At 42.7% G+C, this 17,507-nt stretch overlaps 1 protein-coding gene across 2 annotated transcripts in view; it reads right to left on the bottom strand.

Moving 5' to 3' along the window:
- The window catches only part of RIC1 (RIC1 homolog, RAB6A GEF complex partner 1), an 82,680-nt gene that overhangs the window by 56,721 nt on the left and 8,452 nt on the right, over window positions 1-17,507 (bottom strand). For both annotated transcript variants that reach the window (XM_048504805.1, XM_048504806.1), the window contains one exon: window positions 15,785-15,892. In XM_048504805.1, coding sequence (XP_048360762.1) covers window positions 15,785-15,892 — 108 coding nt within the window. Of the gene's footprint in view, window positions 1-15,784; window positions 15,893-17,507 lie in introns of those variants that run through there.

The raw sequence follows: 17,507 nt of genomic DNA, 5'->3' as shown, positions 1-17,507 counted from the left end.
CATACAAGAGAGGGAAGGGAAGGGGGCCTGGCATCTAGACATGGCCCACCCACCCTAGTGCTGGGAGGGGAGGGGTGGCATGCAAGGGAGAGGTAGGAAGGGGCCTGGTATCTGGACCTGGTCCACCCACCCTAGTGGAGGGAGGGGCAGGGAAGGGAGGGGTGGCATGCAAGGGAGAGGAGGGAGGGAGGGGTGGCATGCAAGGGAGGGGAAGGAGCCCAACATCTGGACTTGGCCCACCCACCCTAGCGGAGGGAGGGAGAGTGGAGGGAGGGGTGGCATGCAAGGAAGGGGAGGAAAGGGAAGGGGGGTTGGAAAGGGGAGTTGGAAAATTTACTGTCCAACTGTCACATCCATACATAATATTAGGGAATCATATAGTATGAATTATCTTGATCTTGGTTGCCAGGAACAGATCCTTTCACTTAAAGAATCTTTTCTAGTTCTTTCACGGCTGCCTTTCCAGTCTCAGTCTCATTCAAATTTCTTGGCTGCAGCCTCCCTTTTGGTTGAAGATTGATCCAAAGAATTGAAAACCTTGAACAATAAATATTTCTTCATCATCAGCCTTAAAGTTGTGTCATTCTCCAGTAGTAATTACATATGTCTTGATGTTCAGCTATAGTTAAACCTGCTTTGGTACTTTCTACTTTAACCTTCATCAGTAAGCATTTCAGGTCTTCCCTATTTATGCCAGTAAAATGGTGTCACCTGCATATCTCATATTGTTAATGTTCCTTCCACCAATTTTCACTTTATCTTCATCTAAATCTAATCCAGCTGTCCTGATATGTTCTGCATATAGATTAAAGAGACAAGAAGACAACATACATCCTTGTCTAATACTTTTGCCAAATGGAAACCAGTCTACCTGGTAAAATCTACAGACTGCTACATTTGCAGGAAACATTGACTGATTCCTGTCTTTCACATCAGTGCATAAACCAGCCAACAAATTCCCATTATCTCCTCCTCCATCCTCATCCTCACGGCTATGTTCCTATTCAGTGTAGCTCAAACATCCCATCCATCTGATTTTCCAGGGAACTGATAGTTCTTGCTTTCACAATTTCTCACACCAACATAAAAAGCATCTGGGATTAACTGCATTGTGTGAGAATGAGTGAGATTTTGTATGTGTCCCACTCCTGGAATGGGAGTGCTAACTGAGTGTGTGAGTTCGTACACTGGGGAGGGACCCTCTGTGTAACCTTAAATTCCAGTCAGATGAAGGTCCAATTGCCTACTTTTCAAATACATTTACCCAGGGAACGGTCCATTGGTATACTTACCCTGAAGGGGCCTTCTCCTGGCAGGCGACGAGGGCATCCTGATTGGGTGATTCCCAACTCATTCTCAGGGAGGCAGGACGAAGCTTGATGTCACTTCCTGTAGATGGGTTGGGCACACCCTTCTGGCCCCAGTATTGGAGTAACGTAGCAGTAAAGAGGGAAAGAAACAACTGCACAACACATGAATATAACAGGAAGCAACAAATATAACACAAGGCAACCGTGAAGGAAACTGATACTAACGGTATCTAACGTGAGGAGCATATAGCGTCTAATCAATTTATCTAACCGTTATCCTACTAAAAGGATCTTTTCACTCAGGATTGGGGACTAACTAGCCCGGTTACCCTGTTAGATTAGTTAATGATGTGTTGATTCCCCTGTGAGATTGGTGAATATTTTGGGAGGGCCAGGATGCCCTTGTCGCCCGCCAGGAGAAGGCCCCTTCAGGGTAAGTATACCAATGGACCGTTCTCCTGAAGGCGGTAGGCTCGAAAGGCATCCTGGATTGGGACCTCCCTCGACGAGTGTCACTATAGGGTGGGATTATTCACCGAAAATATGCTCTAGGACTCTGTGGACAAAAGCGGCCTCATTGTCAGCTAGAGATTGCAGCCTGTAATGTTTGATGAAGGTTGTGACGTGAGGATGACCCAAGTAGCTGCCTCTCTGCAGATATGTCCTCCACTGGTATGAGCCAGCCGGCCTAAGTGTCGCATTGGCTGCAGCGCATCTGCGTGGAATGTGCGCAATGATTCCTGGAAGGTACGGGTATGTTTTACTGGGATCAGTATGCTTCTACGATGCAGGACCTGATATCGCGGTGCTGATAACTTAGCGTAGTGACATTATGCATCTGGCAGGTTAGGGGTGGACACATTAATTAGGAGCGATTCTGCTTTTTTTTCTGATATGTTCTGTGCGGATGATGCGCTTTTAAGCGCCCTCCCTAACACATCTAAGGTGTGCCACAGCACTTCCTTGGGGTGTTTTGGTGAAGGAAAGAAAGTGGGGAGCACGATTTCTTGTTTTAGATGAAAAGGAGAACCAACTTTTGGCCTGAATGTTGGGTCTAGGCGCATCACCACCTTGTTTTTATGGAACACACACAGTTGTGAATTTATCGATAGGGCCCTTAGCTCGGAAATTCTTCTGGCAGAAGTGATGGCCACTAAGAAAATTAGTTTCATGCGGAGCCATTTGACGTGAAAAGATTGGATTGGTTTGAAGGGGGGTTTGGTGAGCGCGTTCAGGACTAAGTTCAATTTCCATGAAGGAAAGCGGTGAAGGACTGGTGGTTGTTTTTGGCGAACTCCTTTTAGGAAGCACACAATGTCCGGATGTTTTGTGGCCGGTACCCCTTGTAGGTGACCCCAGACCGTCGTTAAGGCTGACACTTGTCTCTTGAGGGTCGCGCTTCTGAGGCCCCTCTCGTAGCCGTCCTGGAGGAATGCTAGGACCTGGGCCACCTTGGGACGTACCGGGTCTGTATGGTTTAGTCCATTTCACGAATGATTTCCATTTAGTCCATTTCACGAATGATTTCCATGAAGAGTCATAAATGCGTAAAGTGGAGGGGCGACGTGAGGCCACTATGGTGTCTATTACTTTTTTGGAGTAGCCTTTCTTTTTCAAAGCTGAGCGTTCAAGTGCCATGCGGTTAAGCAAAACCAGCTGGGGTCTGGGTGCGTGATCGGGCCCTGGGACAGCATGTTTGGAGGCGTTGGGAGCCGAAACGGTGGTTGACTGGACAGTTGCAGAATGGAAGAAAACCATGGTCGTCTCGGCCACCACGGAGCCACTAGTATGACCTCTGCCTTCTCCTTCCAGATCTTCCTCAGGAGTTTGGGGATGATGGGAAACAGAGTGAAGGCATACAGAAGTGTCTGAGGCCAAGGAGATGTCAGAGCATCCGTTGCTGCTGCTCGGTGGTGGTAATATCTGGTGAAGAACATTGGCAGCTGGTGGTTCTTTTCTGAGGAAAACAAGTCGACCCCTGGAGTTCCAAACCATTGGACTATCTGTTGGAAGATTGACGGGTGTAACATCCACTCCGCTTCCATGATCGTTTGTCTGCTTAGCCAGTCGGCCTCGACATTTAGGTTCCCCTTGATGTGTTCTGAGGAGAGGGAGCTGAGGTTGGCCTCTGCCCAGTTGAGGATATGGAGGGACTCTTGATAGAGGCGACGGGATTGCGACCCTCCCTGATTGTTGATGTGTGAGCTTTGGTACCGCCACATTGTCCGTTCTCCAGTAAGACATGTCGCCCCTGGATGAGGGGGTGGAAGTGCGTACCCAGGAGTGCCAGAGCGTGCTGCCCTCATCTCCTAGGAAGGTTGATGGGGAATTTGGACTGAGTAGGGAGTCCATGTGCCCCTGGGCAATTTGTTGTCCTTGGAAGGTGTGCTCCCCAACCTCTGGAGACTGGCATCTGTGAAGATTTGGATTCTGTCTCCGTAGGTAGGTAGACCTTGCACCCCTGGGTGGTTAGTAGGTTTTGAGGGTGTGACTATCACCGTAGGGCTGCGCCGGAGATCTCGAAGGAACCATCGACTGCAGCATTTGGTTGGCTTTCTGCATGTGAGTCCTTGTGTAAGGTCGCGAGAAACCTCCTGGAGGGTCCTGGCATGGAAGCTGTCCCTCATTGCAACATAGCCTCTATTATTGATATAGAAAAGTCCCATCAGTTTGGCTAGTTGCAACAGGGGAAACTGTTTTGGCTGAAAGGATGGATACCATCAGGCTTTCGGATCTTGAGGGTCTGATGGCATGAGGGATGAAGAGAGTTCAGCCGGGTGTCTATTACTGCCTCCAGGTGTGCGTTCCAGATAATGCGTGTTGAAGGGACGGTGGAACTTTTTTGCAAGTTTACTAAGAAACCATGCATCAGGCACCATGACGTGTGTTCAGATCCACCTCGGGCTGTTTTTTGAGACTCTGATCGGATAAGAATGTCGGCCAGGTTGAATGAAATGGACATGGATGGTCTGTTCCCAGAGACTCATGAGGGGTGCGAGGAGGACTTTTGTGAACACACGGGGCGAGGTGGCGAGTCCGAAGGGAAGAGCTTTGTATTGAAAATGTTGTTCTCCCTCCGCAAATCTCAGGAATGATCTGTGCTGTGGGTTGATGGGGATGTGAAGGTACGCTTCGGTGAGATCCAGAGAGGTGAGGAAGTCCCCCGGCCGGAGGTTCTCTACAATGGATCTCAGGGTCTCCATTTTGAAGCGTTGTAGGCGAATGTGTCTGTTTACGTAGCGAAGGTTTAGGATGGCTCGCCAGTCCCCGTTCCTCTTTGGCACAGTGAAGAAATGGGAGTATACTCCGGATCCACGTTCTGAAGGAGGCACTGGCTCTATGGCGTGGATTTTGAGGAGGTGTTGAATGGCCCGTTGTGTCCGGAGTCTCTTTTGCTGATTGCGGTGCATCGGGAAGGCTTGAAAGCGAGGCTTTGGAATGTAGGAAAACTCTATTAGGTAGCCGGTGGAGACTACCTCTGAGGTCCAGCGGTCGACGTGATTTCCCGCCCAGATGTGCCGGAAGTGTTGTAGACGGGCGCCGACCGGTAGATCGTGATAGTCACGGTTTGGTGGAGCGATCTGGTTGGAAGGACTTTCCACCCCTACCCTGTCTGTAGTTGGAGGTACGAAAGGAAGAGTTATTACCACTGTAATTGTTGTTGTTATGTCTACAGAAGGTATTAGAAGAGGAAGAAGGCCATCTTTTTCCGTCCCTAGGGGCTCTGGTAAGAGTTCTTTGTGATCGGAAGGTGGCAGGTGTCACCGGTTTTAAAGGGAGGAGGACTCTGATTAGGCCTAACGTACCTGGGCATGGACTTTTATTTCCTTTGATTCTACCAGGGACGGCATCTAGCTCTGGGCCGAATAAAGCGTGAGCTATGATGAGTCAAAGGTGAAAGCTTAATTTCGACCTGCTTAGATTGGAAGTCTGCTTGCCATGCGCCAAGCTTGTCATGGAGCTTTGCCTTCTGACAACCTACCGAATACCCCATCAGCCAGCAAAGGAGCCATGACAGAGGCTGATGGGAATTGTAGTTCCTGAATATTGGAGAGCCGCGAGGTTCCCTACCCCTGCTCTAGATCAGATCGGGGTAGGAGACCTGCGGCTCTCAGATGTTCAGGAACTTCCACAATTCCCATCCCAGCCCCTACCAGCATGGCGCATGACAGAAGGCTGATGGAATGTATGGACTATTTATCTGGAAAACATCGATTCTCTAGCTCAATAACAGGGAAGAGGCTACGTCAAAGGTAAAGCAGAGTCTGGCCCAGTATGAAACAGCCATCAACATCCTTTCCCAGTGCTCCTTCCACTCTCTGATGCCCCCTGTGTTCAAAGCAGGAATGAATTTCAGAATGCAGGCACTTCAAGCGATGGCTGTCCCGGGCCATCGGTGGCTGGAAGATGCTAGGGCTCTAGTGGAAAGGGCTAATCTGTCATGCTTAGCCTTTTAAAGGGTGACATCTCTCTCTCCTTTTCATAGTCCGGAGGCATCTTTTTAAAGGTGCCTTGTCGTCTTGCTTTGGTAACTAGAGCCTCCTGATTGCAGGGGCCACCACTGGGAGAATCAATTAAAGGGGTTTGAATCATGGCATGGACATGATCTGGCGGCATGCATATACAATTTCTTGAGTAGTGAGGGATAGCTTTTGTTGATAATTCTAGATGGAGCCACTCTCTCTTTGATTTTTTTCTCTCAAAGAGTACTCCGGTAGCAAGGAAGAGCCGCGAGGGGTTTCCTCCTATTTGAGGAAGAAGATTTCTTTCTTCTTCCCTTTGGGAAGGCGCCTTTTCACCGAGGCTTTTGGGTCCGGAAGAGAGTGGATGTAGTTCTTCATGCGTCTGCTGACATCGTGGAGTTCTCCCAAAGCCAGAGATGGCTTTCGCCATCATAAGTGCCAGATTTTCCCTGTTTAAAGAATCTTTGGCACTGTTCATTGCGGCTCCTACACTGGTATCCTCTCCTCCTCAGAGAAATGATCAGAAGAATCTGCTGATTTCTCTCATCACTACTATTTTCCTCTGAGAAGGTAGAATTGAGGGGGTCCCCTGTATGATGTGTGGGAGGGATATGGGACTGTTGGGATCTGGAATTAGGAACTGGACCTATTAGCGCCTCTATATGTCTGTTATGGGATCTCTGTGGCAGCCCCCTGCGTTTGGATTTCTTTTCTCCTTTTCACGCAGGGGACATTTCCTGTCTAGCTTTCATTGCTGTTTATTAAAAGCTTCTTTTCTTATTAGGTGCTGCAGGGGAAGAATTGGCCCAAGCATTCATATCAAAGAGAGACGGGGTAGTAGAGGGATCCCCTCCCTCATCCCGATCTTGCCTGTTGGAGGAGGCGGTGCCTGGGTCCTCCGCTAGACCGTTGTTATCAGCATTCAGGCTGTGGGTGTCTTCCTCATTCTGAGCTCTCCCCGCCTCCCCTCTCTGCAGAGGAGCCGGAACGCTCTCTGCTCTGGCCATCTCTGGTGTTATGAGGGGAGGGCGGGAGGCTGTAGGCCTGGAGCCTGCGCCATCCCTAGATCCCAAAGGGGCGGGGTGGTGCTCCCTTAAGGGGAGAGGCGAGGGCTCGGAGTCCTCCTGGCGCCGCGGGCGCTTGGCGGGAGCCGCATCTGCGCCTTGCGTTCTTTTGGGCGCATGCACATCCTCGTCATGCCACGTTTGTGGCTTTTTTCCTTGCTTAGCGTCTTTTACGCAGCCGCTTTGGTTGCCGTCGTTTTCTTCCCCTTTTTGGAGTTGGATGGGGGTTAGAAGTGAGCGTGGGTCTGATCCGGCAGTAATAACCACGGCTTTGGTCCTGCTGCGGGAATTATGGAGGCTTCGGGTGCCCTCCACGCTCGCGGATCCTGGCAAACTTGCAATGTCAAGATGGGAGGAGGGGAGAAGGCGCGCCAGAGGTAGGCCACCGTGGTACAGAAGGTGCTCCAATTAAGTTGCTTGCTCCTTGGAGGAGGAAGAGGAGGGTTGACACACAAGGAAAAAAACACTTACAGTATGAAGACAAAAGGAAAATACGAAGAGGTGAAGTTTCCTAAGAGAATTTCTGATCGGGCTTGGAGAGACTCCAAGACCTGACCTCCCTGTCTTGGAGAGGCAGGAACAGACAATACTGGGGCCAGGAAGGGTGTGCCCAAATACCATCTACTGAGGAAGTGACATCAAGCTCGGTCCTGCCTCTCCTGAGAGAATGAGAGTTGGGAATCACCCAATCAGGATGCCCGAGCCTCGCCCCCAGGAGAAGGTGGGAGGTGCAATTTTTTATACTACATGGATGCCAAATTAAATCCTCCCTCAGGCCAACTGACACAAAAGTCTTTATATCTCTATCCAGGTGTTTTAAAACTGGTCAAATTACCTACAAGTAAAGCTGAATTCTATGGTATCAGTATCACTGCCATCTATTAGGAAGAGTTAATCCACAACCAATTTATTGAATTCACTGATCTTGGAAACACCAATCTGCAAAGGATGCGAAGTAGTGATGGGCGAGTTGCACCTCATCATAGAATTTATTCCTGAGTCTCAGTGTTCCCCACTTGTAAAACAGGACTCATCGATGAAACTGGGGTGAAAGTTTACATGAACAGCTTAAATGTTCCTTAGCACAAATGCACTTTGAAAACTATTTCAAGCTATGTAGTTTCCCATGAGCAAAACAGGGCTGTATGGGAGTATTAAGGAAGAGATGGGTTGTATTAAATAGTTCTCTACTATGTATTAATAAATAATCTTGGGTTAGGCACCTTTAAATGTGCTCCAGTGTCCCTTAATTGAGAAATGGGACAATAAGTTTTAAAACAGACCTGTGATATGCATGGTTCATTTCTTCATTAGAGGTTGAACTCTGTGATCAAGGAGAAAAACTCCACTTACACAACAGAACTACCATGCCTCATTTCTTTCACAATGGCTGCTCCCAAACACCGCCTTGGAAGTTCGGGAAATGCCTTGCAATAACACTGGGTATTGATGCTGAAGTCTTCAGAGGGAGGCAGGTTGGTGAAACCTCACATGTACAGCAGGTGACCTTATGCTTCAGTAACAAACTGTAAGGTTCAACCTGATATATTGCATGTGTGAATTCTGTATGTCCCATATGTATGACTTTTTCCATTAGAGTTTTGTTCTCCGCAGTCCGCATTCATAACTGCCCACCAAATCATGCCTGCTACACACCACTCAGGCCCTTCCCTGGTCTTTGTGCTCAGGGGTATCCTTATTTTCACCTGTGAAAAACTGGACAGTATGTACTTAAGCACGTTGCGATCCAGCAGTTTGCAGTTCCATCTTTAGCAATGGGAATATTTAGAACTACGAACTGAATGAAAGGCATTTGAACTGTTAAAATTCATAAAGGTACCAACCCAACACAGGTCAATCTGATGTTAGATAATATGTTATATGCATACAGTAGAAGAGTCCAGGTATGATAACATAACATGTATGTTTCAATTTTCCCCCAAAAAAATTTCCTCCTCCTCATCTCTTCCATGACCAAATGCACTAAGACTCAAATGTAAGTTCAAGACTTAAAACGTGTACGTTTAGGATCTACAAAAACTGAGTAGACAAACTGCCCACAAATTAGAAAGCAGCATGCTAGCCAGTCAGTCTTCAGTCCATTTCAATAATTTAATATTGACTGAGTATACTTCTCAAAAGAGCAAGACTGAAGGAGAAAAATGAAAGGTTTCAGATTTCTTTCCAGGCATGGTTTCCTGTTTTTCAGTTAAGGATACAGATGTACAAGAAAAGTTGTCCATTTCACTAGCTGTTCTTCTCAGTAATATTTTTGCCTTCAATTGCAAACCAATTACTACAAACCCAATGCCTGTTTTAAGGCAATTTATGTCATTTTAGTGCACAAGAGACACAAAGTATCAAATGTAAGTCAGCACTATCTACTCCTAACATCTTCTTTACTATTTACCAATATTTAAATATTTATTCACCAGCTACCTTATGCCAGCAGAAAGAGTAAAACAATACTGTGAGGTACCATCATTCTGACATTAACATTACAATAGATCTCCTTGAATTTCACTCTTGAAGCAACCTGCCATTGTCTAGCAAGGCTCTCATCAAGACATCAAAATAGCCTATATTAGCCATAGTTAAAAGGCCAACTTTGGGCCAAGACAATCTTAGTTCAACTGTGATCTTGTTTTATACCAGTTCAGGTACTTTTTCTTAAGGTTGCCACACAAATTCACGAACTATGGACTCAACCCTACAAAAAGCAAGAACACCATAAAATCATGTTTACATGTTCCATCTAACAGTAATTTTTAGGCAAGTGAAAACAGCCACCTGCGAGGAACATTGCTTGGGAAGGGGGCTGGATTCACTTTTCGTGGATGGAGAGGAGTTGACATTTACAGAACAGATTAGGAATCTGGCATGGTTTGGGGCTGTTGGAAAAGTAGGTTCGAGTAGTGGCCTTCTATTGGCTGTACTTACACTTTCTGAGGCTCAGTCAATTGAGACAAACTAATTCAACTTTTGCAACATCACATTTTAAGTACTGTAATTACTATGTTTGACTGTCCTTGAAGACAACACAGAGACTAGCTAGTTCATAATACAGCAACCTGATGATTGTCAGATCCTGCCTATTTTAGAATACCTATATTTGCTGTCAATGTGTTTGCATTCAATTAAAAGTGCTGTCTATGGCCTCCAAAGCTCTTCACAGCTCTTCACACACCTGGACGGCTCTATCTTCACTTATGCCCCTGCATCCAATTACTGTTTTCTGGTTACCACCTGTTGGCTGTTTTTCTACTTGAAGTAGCCCACCTACCATTGACCAGAGCCTGTGTTTTCTCTATAATAGTTCTCACACTATGGAATGGGCTGCATAAGGAGGTGAGGGCATCACTAACTCCATAAATTTTTTTTGGAGGCACTGAAAGGCCATTTTATTTGTTAGGGATTTTAATAGGACATGGGTTGAATGCTTTCACGTATTTGTCATTTGAACTGTAAGCCACCTTGAGCCATGGAGAAAAGCAATAATGCATAAACATCCAAATAAATAAGTGGGAAAGCACTGCCTTCTCCACATACTCTGGAAACTGGATCTGTGGCATCAGGTTTTCAGTCTGCTACCTCTTTCTACAATCAAGTTCCAAGAAACATTTTGCACTGGCTTGACATTCTCAGAGAACATGGAGCTATTGTTTCCAAAAAGATCTTCAAGTTTCAGTGGTGGCCAAGAATTTCACCAAATGCTATTAATGAAATGCAACTGATGAGAGGGCTATCACAATGATCATTCTAGATGGGTAGTCATGTTAGTTTATAGCAGAACAACAGAACACAAACCCAGTGGCACTGAAAGACAAACTAAAAATACTGCTGGAATATATTTTAGTAGTCTTTTAGGTGCCCCCAGAATTCTGTTTTATTATGATAAGAAGGCTGTGAGCACTTTAGTCAGGCTCATGCCTAGCTTTTATTTTGTAATCTCAGAATCATGTATCTGGTGATGCTCTAGTTGTCTATCCAAATGCCAACACCTGGAGAATGTGGTTCACTGAGAAAACAGAACAATTATATCATTGTTCCAGCACCTGCTAGTCCTCCATTGTCTTCCAAGCACAATGAAAAGAACTGCTTTCAACCTCCATAAGATACAAGAGGCTTTAATTCTACACAATATAAAAACTGTCTTTACATATCCCACTGTAATCTCTCATGCTTCTTGTTCAAGAACATACACCCAAAATCTCTACTCCACACTTCATCACTTGATGATACTCACTACTGGTATCAAAGACCAGAATATTTGCATAACCAAGCAATTAAACAGCAAGAAGAATGAACATTTCAGTTTAAAAACACACATTTTTAAAGATATCAAAATGGCACAAGTAGTGTACTGTTCTATACAGAAATGTACTTTGAAATGCTATTCAAACAAGATTACAAATAGCCAGCACTGGTTCTAAATGAAGCTAGCCTACAAAGAATCAAAAAGCTGCAGCCAGTTTGTTAATTTCCCTGCTTCTTCTAGCATAAACCACTAAATGACACAGAGTGGCTAATGTTACCATTCAGTGCCATCCTAACCAGGACTACAGCCTTCCAAGGCCACTAATGAGCTTAGAAGGGTGTAACTCTGCTTAGAATTGTACTGTTAATACATTCAGTTTTACATAACTAAAACAGAATGCAACTTTTCAGAAGCAAAAGCTATCAAAAATGAAGGAGGACTTCATGATAAAAGAAAGCCTACAATACAGTTCTGAGCATGCATGTTTTGTTATGCTTGCTGCTTTACCCTAACATACGATGATACAGTGTACAAACTGAAATCACAATTTTAAAAACACCCAAAATAAAGAATCCTACCACTTCAAGCAGCTCCACAAAAGATATGGTTGAATGAGATTAACTATTAGCTATTTATAATGTGGCAATAGTTTACAGACTATACAATTATGTAGTTTCTCATTTAGATCAATACATACGCTTACCAAAATCATCAGTGGCATGTGTGACAACTTGGCACATTTAATCATTCATGCTCATTAGCCAAGTCTTCCATTACATGCACAAGCTGTCATGTTGAAATCCCTCACGAGGCTAACTTTATGTTTGCTAATGCATTGTCCCCACAACCACAGAAATTGGTCAACTCCTGAGCTGAGTTCTGAAGCACCAGGATTATATGTTTCAGGGTGCTCCTGAACTGAAATAAGCAAAAGAACGTATGTGACAGCAGGAACCATAAAACCAAATCTAGATAAGAGACATTCAAGTAGAAGAGACATTCAAGACAAAAACCAAAATGTTTAAACATGTGTTTATCAAATCGTTTGCATTGCAGCTATACAATCATGAGTTTCCCAAACATTCTGATATAGCTTTCATCTACATGTTAACATTCTAGAAATCTTTAAAATATCTGCAATATTTCTAAGCCTGATAATGGGGGAAAGCTTAATTAAAAGAGCATGATATTACCAAATGACCAAAAGCTATGAACTTAAAAGGAAACTATATTATGATAATTTCCAGCCTTAAAATCTTTAGATCACTTTCAGGACTGTGATTTAAACAAGGAGCCTGCAACGAAAGTGCTCTTTTTCACCCCAGCTGAAGTGTAAACAAGACAGAACATGTAATGTCAAGGTTTATTACAAGTATTGTTTACTGAAAGCAAAATTCTATACACAGGACAGTGTTATTTTTATACATAATACATTCAGAAAAAATTGTGGCTAAAATTGTTAGCCTAACACATAAAAATGGCAAATGGTTTGCATTTATGTATACAAATCCATAATATAAAACATTCTGGTGCTTGCCCACAAGCTAGCCTCTTATTTAAATCTAGGAACTTAGCTTCATCCATCTGAATTTCATTTCCTAGATTTTGCTTTCAGTCAGTCAATAGTCAGGGATGCAATTTTATATGCTTTGATGTGGCCAATTTAAAAATGAACAAATACCTCCGCTATTCCATGTACCAAACTTCTTCTTTTTTAAAAAAATCCAAACTCTCTATGTAAACATGCTATCATTCAGCTGGTCTTCTCAATACTTGATTTGAGGCCAGGTAGCTAATGTAAACTACTATAATTTAGGGAATTTCATATAATGTGTTGCCTTATTTCAGACATTACAGACTGTGGTGTTTTGTGAAAGACAAAAATCTAGATAATTTCCAGGCTTGTCCACTCACACATGCCTTTTCTCTTGCACAATATGTACAGATAGAAGGCAAAGAATGTTCAATTTTCCCATTATAGTGCGAAACAAAAGGGGAGAGAAAACATGAGCCCAACAAGTAAGAAGGCTTGTGAAGTCAAACAAAATCTGTCTCGTTTATGATACCTAGACACAGGTTTCATAGATTGATATTCCCTTTTTGTCATCCTCCACAATGTACAAATCAACAAAGAATTTGGAAGGGGAAGAGAAAGGGTAGTAAAGGATTCTATTTCTTTACTCCCTCCTCACTGGAATAGGAATCAATCACCAATAAATAGATTTGGCTTCTTTTGAACCCATTATCATGCAATGTAAAAAGGGGAATGGATACTACATAAACAATGCAAAAATGCAATAAATATCCACAAGGCTATCACCACAACCACGTGGTATATTTTAACTAATGAGTCAGTTTATAAATGGAAATTTACAATAGATCATGTGTTTTCAAACACTTCATATATACATTTCATCATCCAATGTAAAAGGAGCATGTTACGAAGAGGGTCCTTAGGATAACTTTTCTGAGACTCAAATCCTAATGCAGAAAATTTATTGAGGGCATTGGAAGGCTGTACGAGGTTGACTAAAAATCTGGAAGGTTAACCAGCCCCACCTAATATTTTCATAGTTCTGATTTGCTAGTAATTGAAAAAGCTGAAAATAGTTTATGTAAAATTATGCACTTATCTCTAATATTGGATGATGAAATGTATATATGAAGTATATGAAAACACATGATCTACTGTCAATTTCCATTTATAAACTGACTCATTAGTTAAACTATACCACGTGGTTGTGGTGTTAGCCTTGTGGATACCTACTGCATTTTTGAATTGTTTATGTAGTTCCTTTGAACCCAGCCAGTTCCTTGTAATTCATTCAGAATTACAAAGACCCTGCTCTTTATTCTCAGAGTGACCATATGAGACAAGAATTGAGCTCAGATATACCACACAACAAAGGAGCACAATGTCTGAGCCCAACCGTTCCCTTCTCTAATCCTACAGTAGCATCAAAGGTGGGTTTAGCCTTCCATTATCTCTGAAGTGACCACATAGAAGAGGGGTAAAATTTGGAAGTCAAAAAAACCTTACGAATGCCAGCATAATGCAGTAACTGTGGCAATCAGAGCTACAGGACAAGTCTGCAACTCAACCAAAGAACATGCCCTTTGTATATTGAAAGTTCCAGGCTCAACCTCCAGTTGAAAGACTCTCAGACAATAGGTGCCAGGAAGATCTTTCAGTACCCAGGACCCTGGAGAGCAGCTGCTGAGGTGGATACATTAAACCTGATCACTAGCATAAGGCAGCTTGATAAGATCATCCACCCTGCAGCTCTCTGTGTTGATTTATTTATTTATTTTATATCCTGCCCAATCCTTGAAGGGCTCTGGGCAGGTTACCACAAGCTTAGAATGTAAAAATATAGCTCTCAGCTCAAACTAGCTGAACACATCATTAACAACCAGCGGTCTATGCTAGAAAATGATACTTTAATTTGACGTGATGTAATATTCCTCAGCCACATGCCTTTGACTGCATCAAGTAAAAAGTGAATGGAGTAAGTGACTATTAGGTAGGCTCATGACAGCCACTATGTATCCCATTATTGCTTGAAACTTTGTTTCCATACAACCATGCTGCCAGGAGTTTCCATATATACGGAGGATCTGCACAGAAACCCGGGAGAAGCAAATTGCATTGACGGAGAAACCAGATACAGCTAATTATGTACAACTAGTATGAATTATTGATACTGTCATGTAGTGACATTGAAGGACTAAACCAATTGGGTTTATTTAGCGGATTACATTGGAAAATTGTAGTGTATACGTTTTTGAACACTTTTTTGTACTATTTGAATTATTTATTTAATGAGTATATTATACACCAGGGGTAGGGAACCTGCGGCTCTCCAGATGTTCAGGAACTACAATTCCCATCAGCCTCTGTCAGCATGGCCAATTGGCCATGCTGGTAGGGGCTGATGGGAATTGTAGTTCCTGAACATCTGGAGAGCCGCAGGTTCCCTACCCCTGTTATACACTTTATAGTGGTATATAGGTGGAGGGAATATAGAGTTTTTCAGTGTTTACATTAATATATATAAAATTGCCAATAGCAGTACAAGTGTGCAGCGTTTCTCTGTTCATTCTTTTCCTGTTCACATCAGGAGAGCCCACAGGCCAAGTTCACATCCAGGGTAGTTTTGACTTTTTTTGAGGGGTGAGAATATTGGGGTCATTCAAACCCATACACATTATTTTTCTGCAAAACCAAGTTATCTCTTCCTTTACTAGAAATCTATCCTACCTCCTCCCATTTAGGCTCATACTATTGCCTCACACATTGACATTAATATCGGGGAGGCAGGAAATGATTTCTCTTTCTTCCTCTTCCTGTTGGAGTGAGAACATCCCCTTTCCACAGTTCGGAAACTTCGAAAGTAGTAGCCTAGTAAATAACTAAAACTGTAACACTTAACCTTAGTGAAAAGAGATGAGGAAAGAGGTGGGGAATAGCTCATCAACAGTAATCAGAACAATAACATTAGTAAGAAAATGGGTTAGGAAAAAAGAAAAATAATTTCCTGTCTCCCCCATTGAATGGAAACATGCACAAGATGTCCTCCAGCTCAGAGGAGAACAGAGAATTACTCAGATGTTAAATGTCCCTACCACCAAATCAATTTAGTAGCCTAATTCCACCCCCACAAAAACTCAAGGAGCATCTTTACTCACCGAAATAGCTAACATGGTGCTGTCAGGCCTCCATTCAGCTTGGTCATAGTGTCCAAATTGCTGTGCTGCTTTTGGTAATTCTCTGTAGCTTACAATTAACACACTGGGCTGGGGAGAAAGAGTACAACATCTAAATTTGCTATAGTTAAGAGTTAATCAAGAGAAATAACTCCTACAAACAACCTGCTTACATGGCTACAAGAAAAAAATGCTGTATGACTGAAACAAAAACCACATTACATTTTATAAACATTTAATAGTACAGCAAAAAGGATCCATATATGATTGGTTCAATTGTCATTTCTCATTTTTAGAGATGTCTGTGTTCTATACTTCCACGTTTAGGCAACAGGTTAACATGGAAAAAATCCACAATCAACAGTAAATGGTTCAATTTTGGGGAATGTATATTAAGTTTTATATTAATTTTGCAGCAAAGTATTAGGGCTTGTAAAATCTCAAATGCCAAAAATCAATTAACTAATACAAGTAGCAATTTGTACAGCTGCCTAGAAGCTTAGCAAGTCCTTGCTCTTAAAAAGACACACTGTGCATGGCTTGTAGTTTCCCTTTAAGAATTACTAGATATAGCAATCAGTATTTAATTTAATACAGTGGTCACATCTCCTACTGACAAAATGAGAAGTGAAACTTACATTCTTGCAATGGTTTCACATGTTAATTCTTAACAGCATTCCACCAAAAACAATTGAAATGAATACAGATTATATACCGGGTGCAAACTGAAAGACAAGCACCTTCCTAGTCCACAAGTATCTCTCTAGTGATACTTACGGTAATAAAAAAAGTATAACAAGAGTCAATGGAACACATATTCTGATTAGAGTTTTTCCTCAGTCTCTCAAGTAATTTTGGAAAGGACCCAATTCTTGCTTACCTATGCCATTCCTCCAAACTAAATACATATTTAATGCACTTTCAGCAGAGACTGTAAACTACACAGACTGTAAACTACACCCCCCAAAAGTTCAACCCAAAACTTGTTCAGGTACCACGAAAACTCATCCTAGTACTTTTTAAAAATGTTAACTCGGTTACAATCTAAACTGAGAACTTTCATAGGATGAGATATAACTCTTAAAACAAATCAAAAACAAGAAAAGAGGCAGGATAATCTACCTATCTGAAGAACTGAATTATACTAGCACAGGACCCATAAAATTAACCAATGTATATAATCCTGAAAACATATTAAATTATGTCACTCCTAAATTCCAAGATTTTATTCATATTTACAAAGATATCTATTCCACTACTGGACTGCTATTTAGAAACAAAGCTGTCCAATACAATCAATGCTGGTTAGTATTAAGGATTGAGATCAGCATAAAATAAAGCATTTAGGCAGATTTTGTACATGAGTGACTGCTCTTTCTCTTGAAGGGAAGTCAAGAGCTAGGACAAAGTAAAAGCTTATTGTGCCTACGCACCTCACTCAAAAACTAATACATCATCAGGCAAGCTACCCATGCAGGCCTACACTGCAGACCTGAACATCAACATTACTGTGACTATCCTGCTCAGTCTCAGATGACTGCCAAGAAAGATCACAACAGTATTAAAAATGTATAAACCTGTCCTGCCACATCATGGAAAAATATATCTTTTCTGGTTAAGCATTATAAATGACAATGAATCACGTAGTTCCAAACCCAGTGCTTTTAAATATTTTTATAAATTATTTGGATGAGGGGTGGAGGGA

This window comes from Sphaerodactylus townsendi, linkage group LG07 (assembly GCF_021028975.2).
Source record: "Sphaerodactylus townsendi isolate TG3544 linkage group LG07, MPM_Stown_v2.3, whole genome shotgun sequence".
Classification (NCBI taxonomy): Eukaryota; Metazoa; Chordata; class Lepidosauria; order Squamata; family Sphaerodactylidae; genus Sphaerodactylus; species Sphaerodactylus townsendi.
This window is presented reverse-complemented; position numbering and strand designations above follow the sequence as displayed.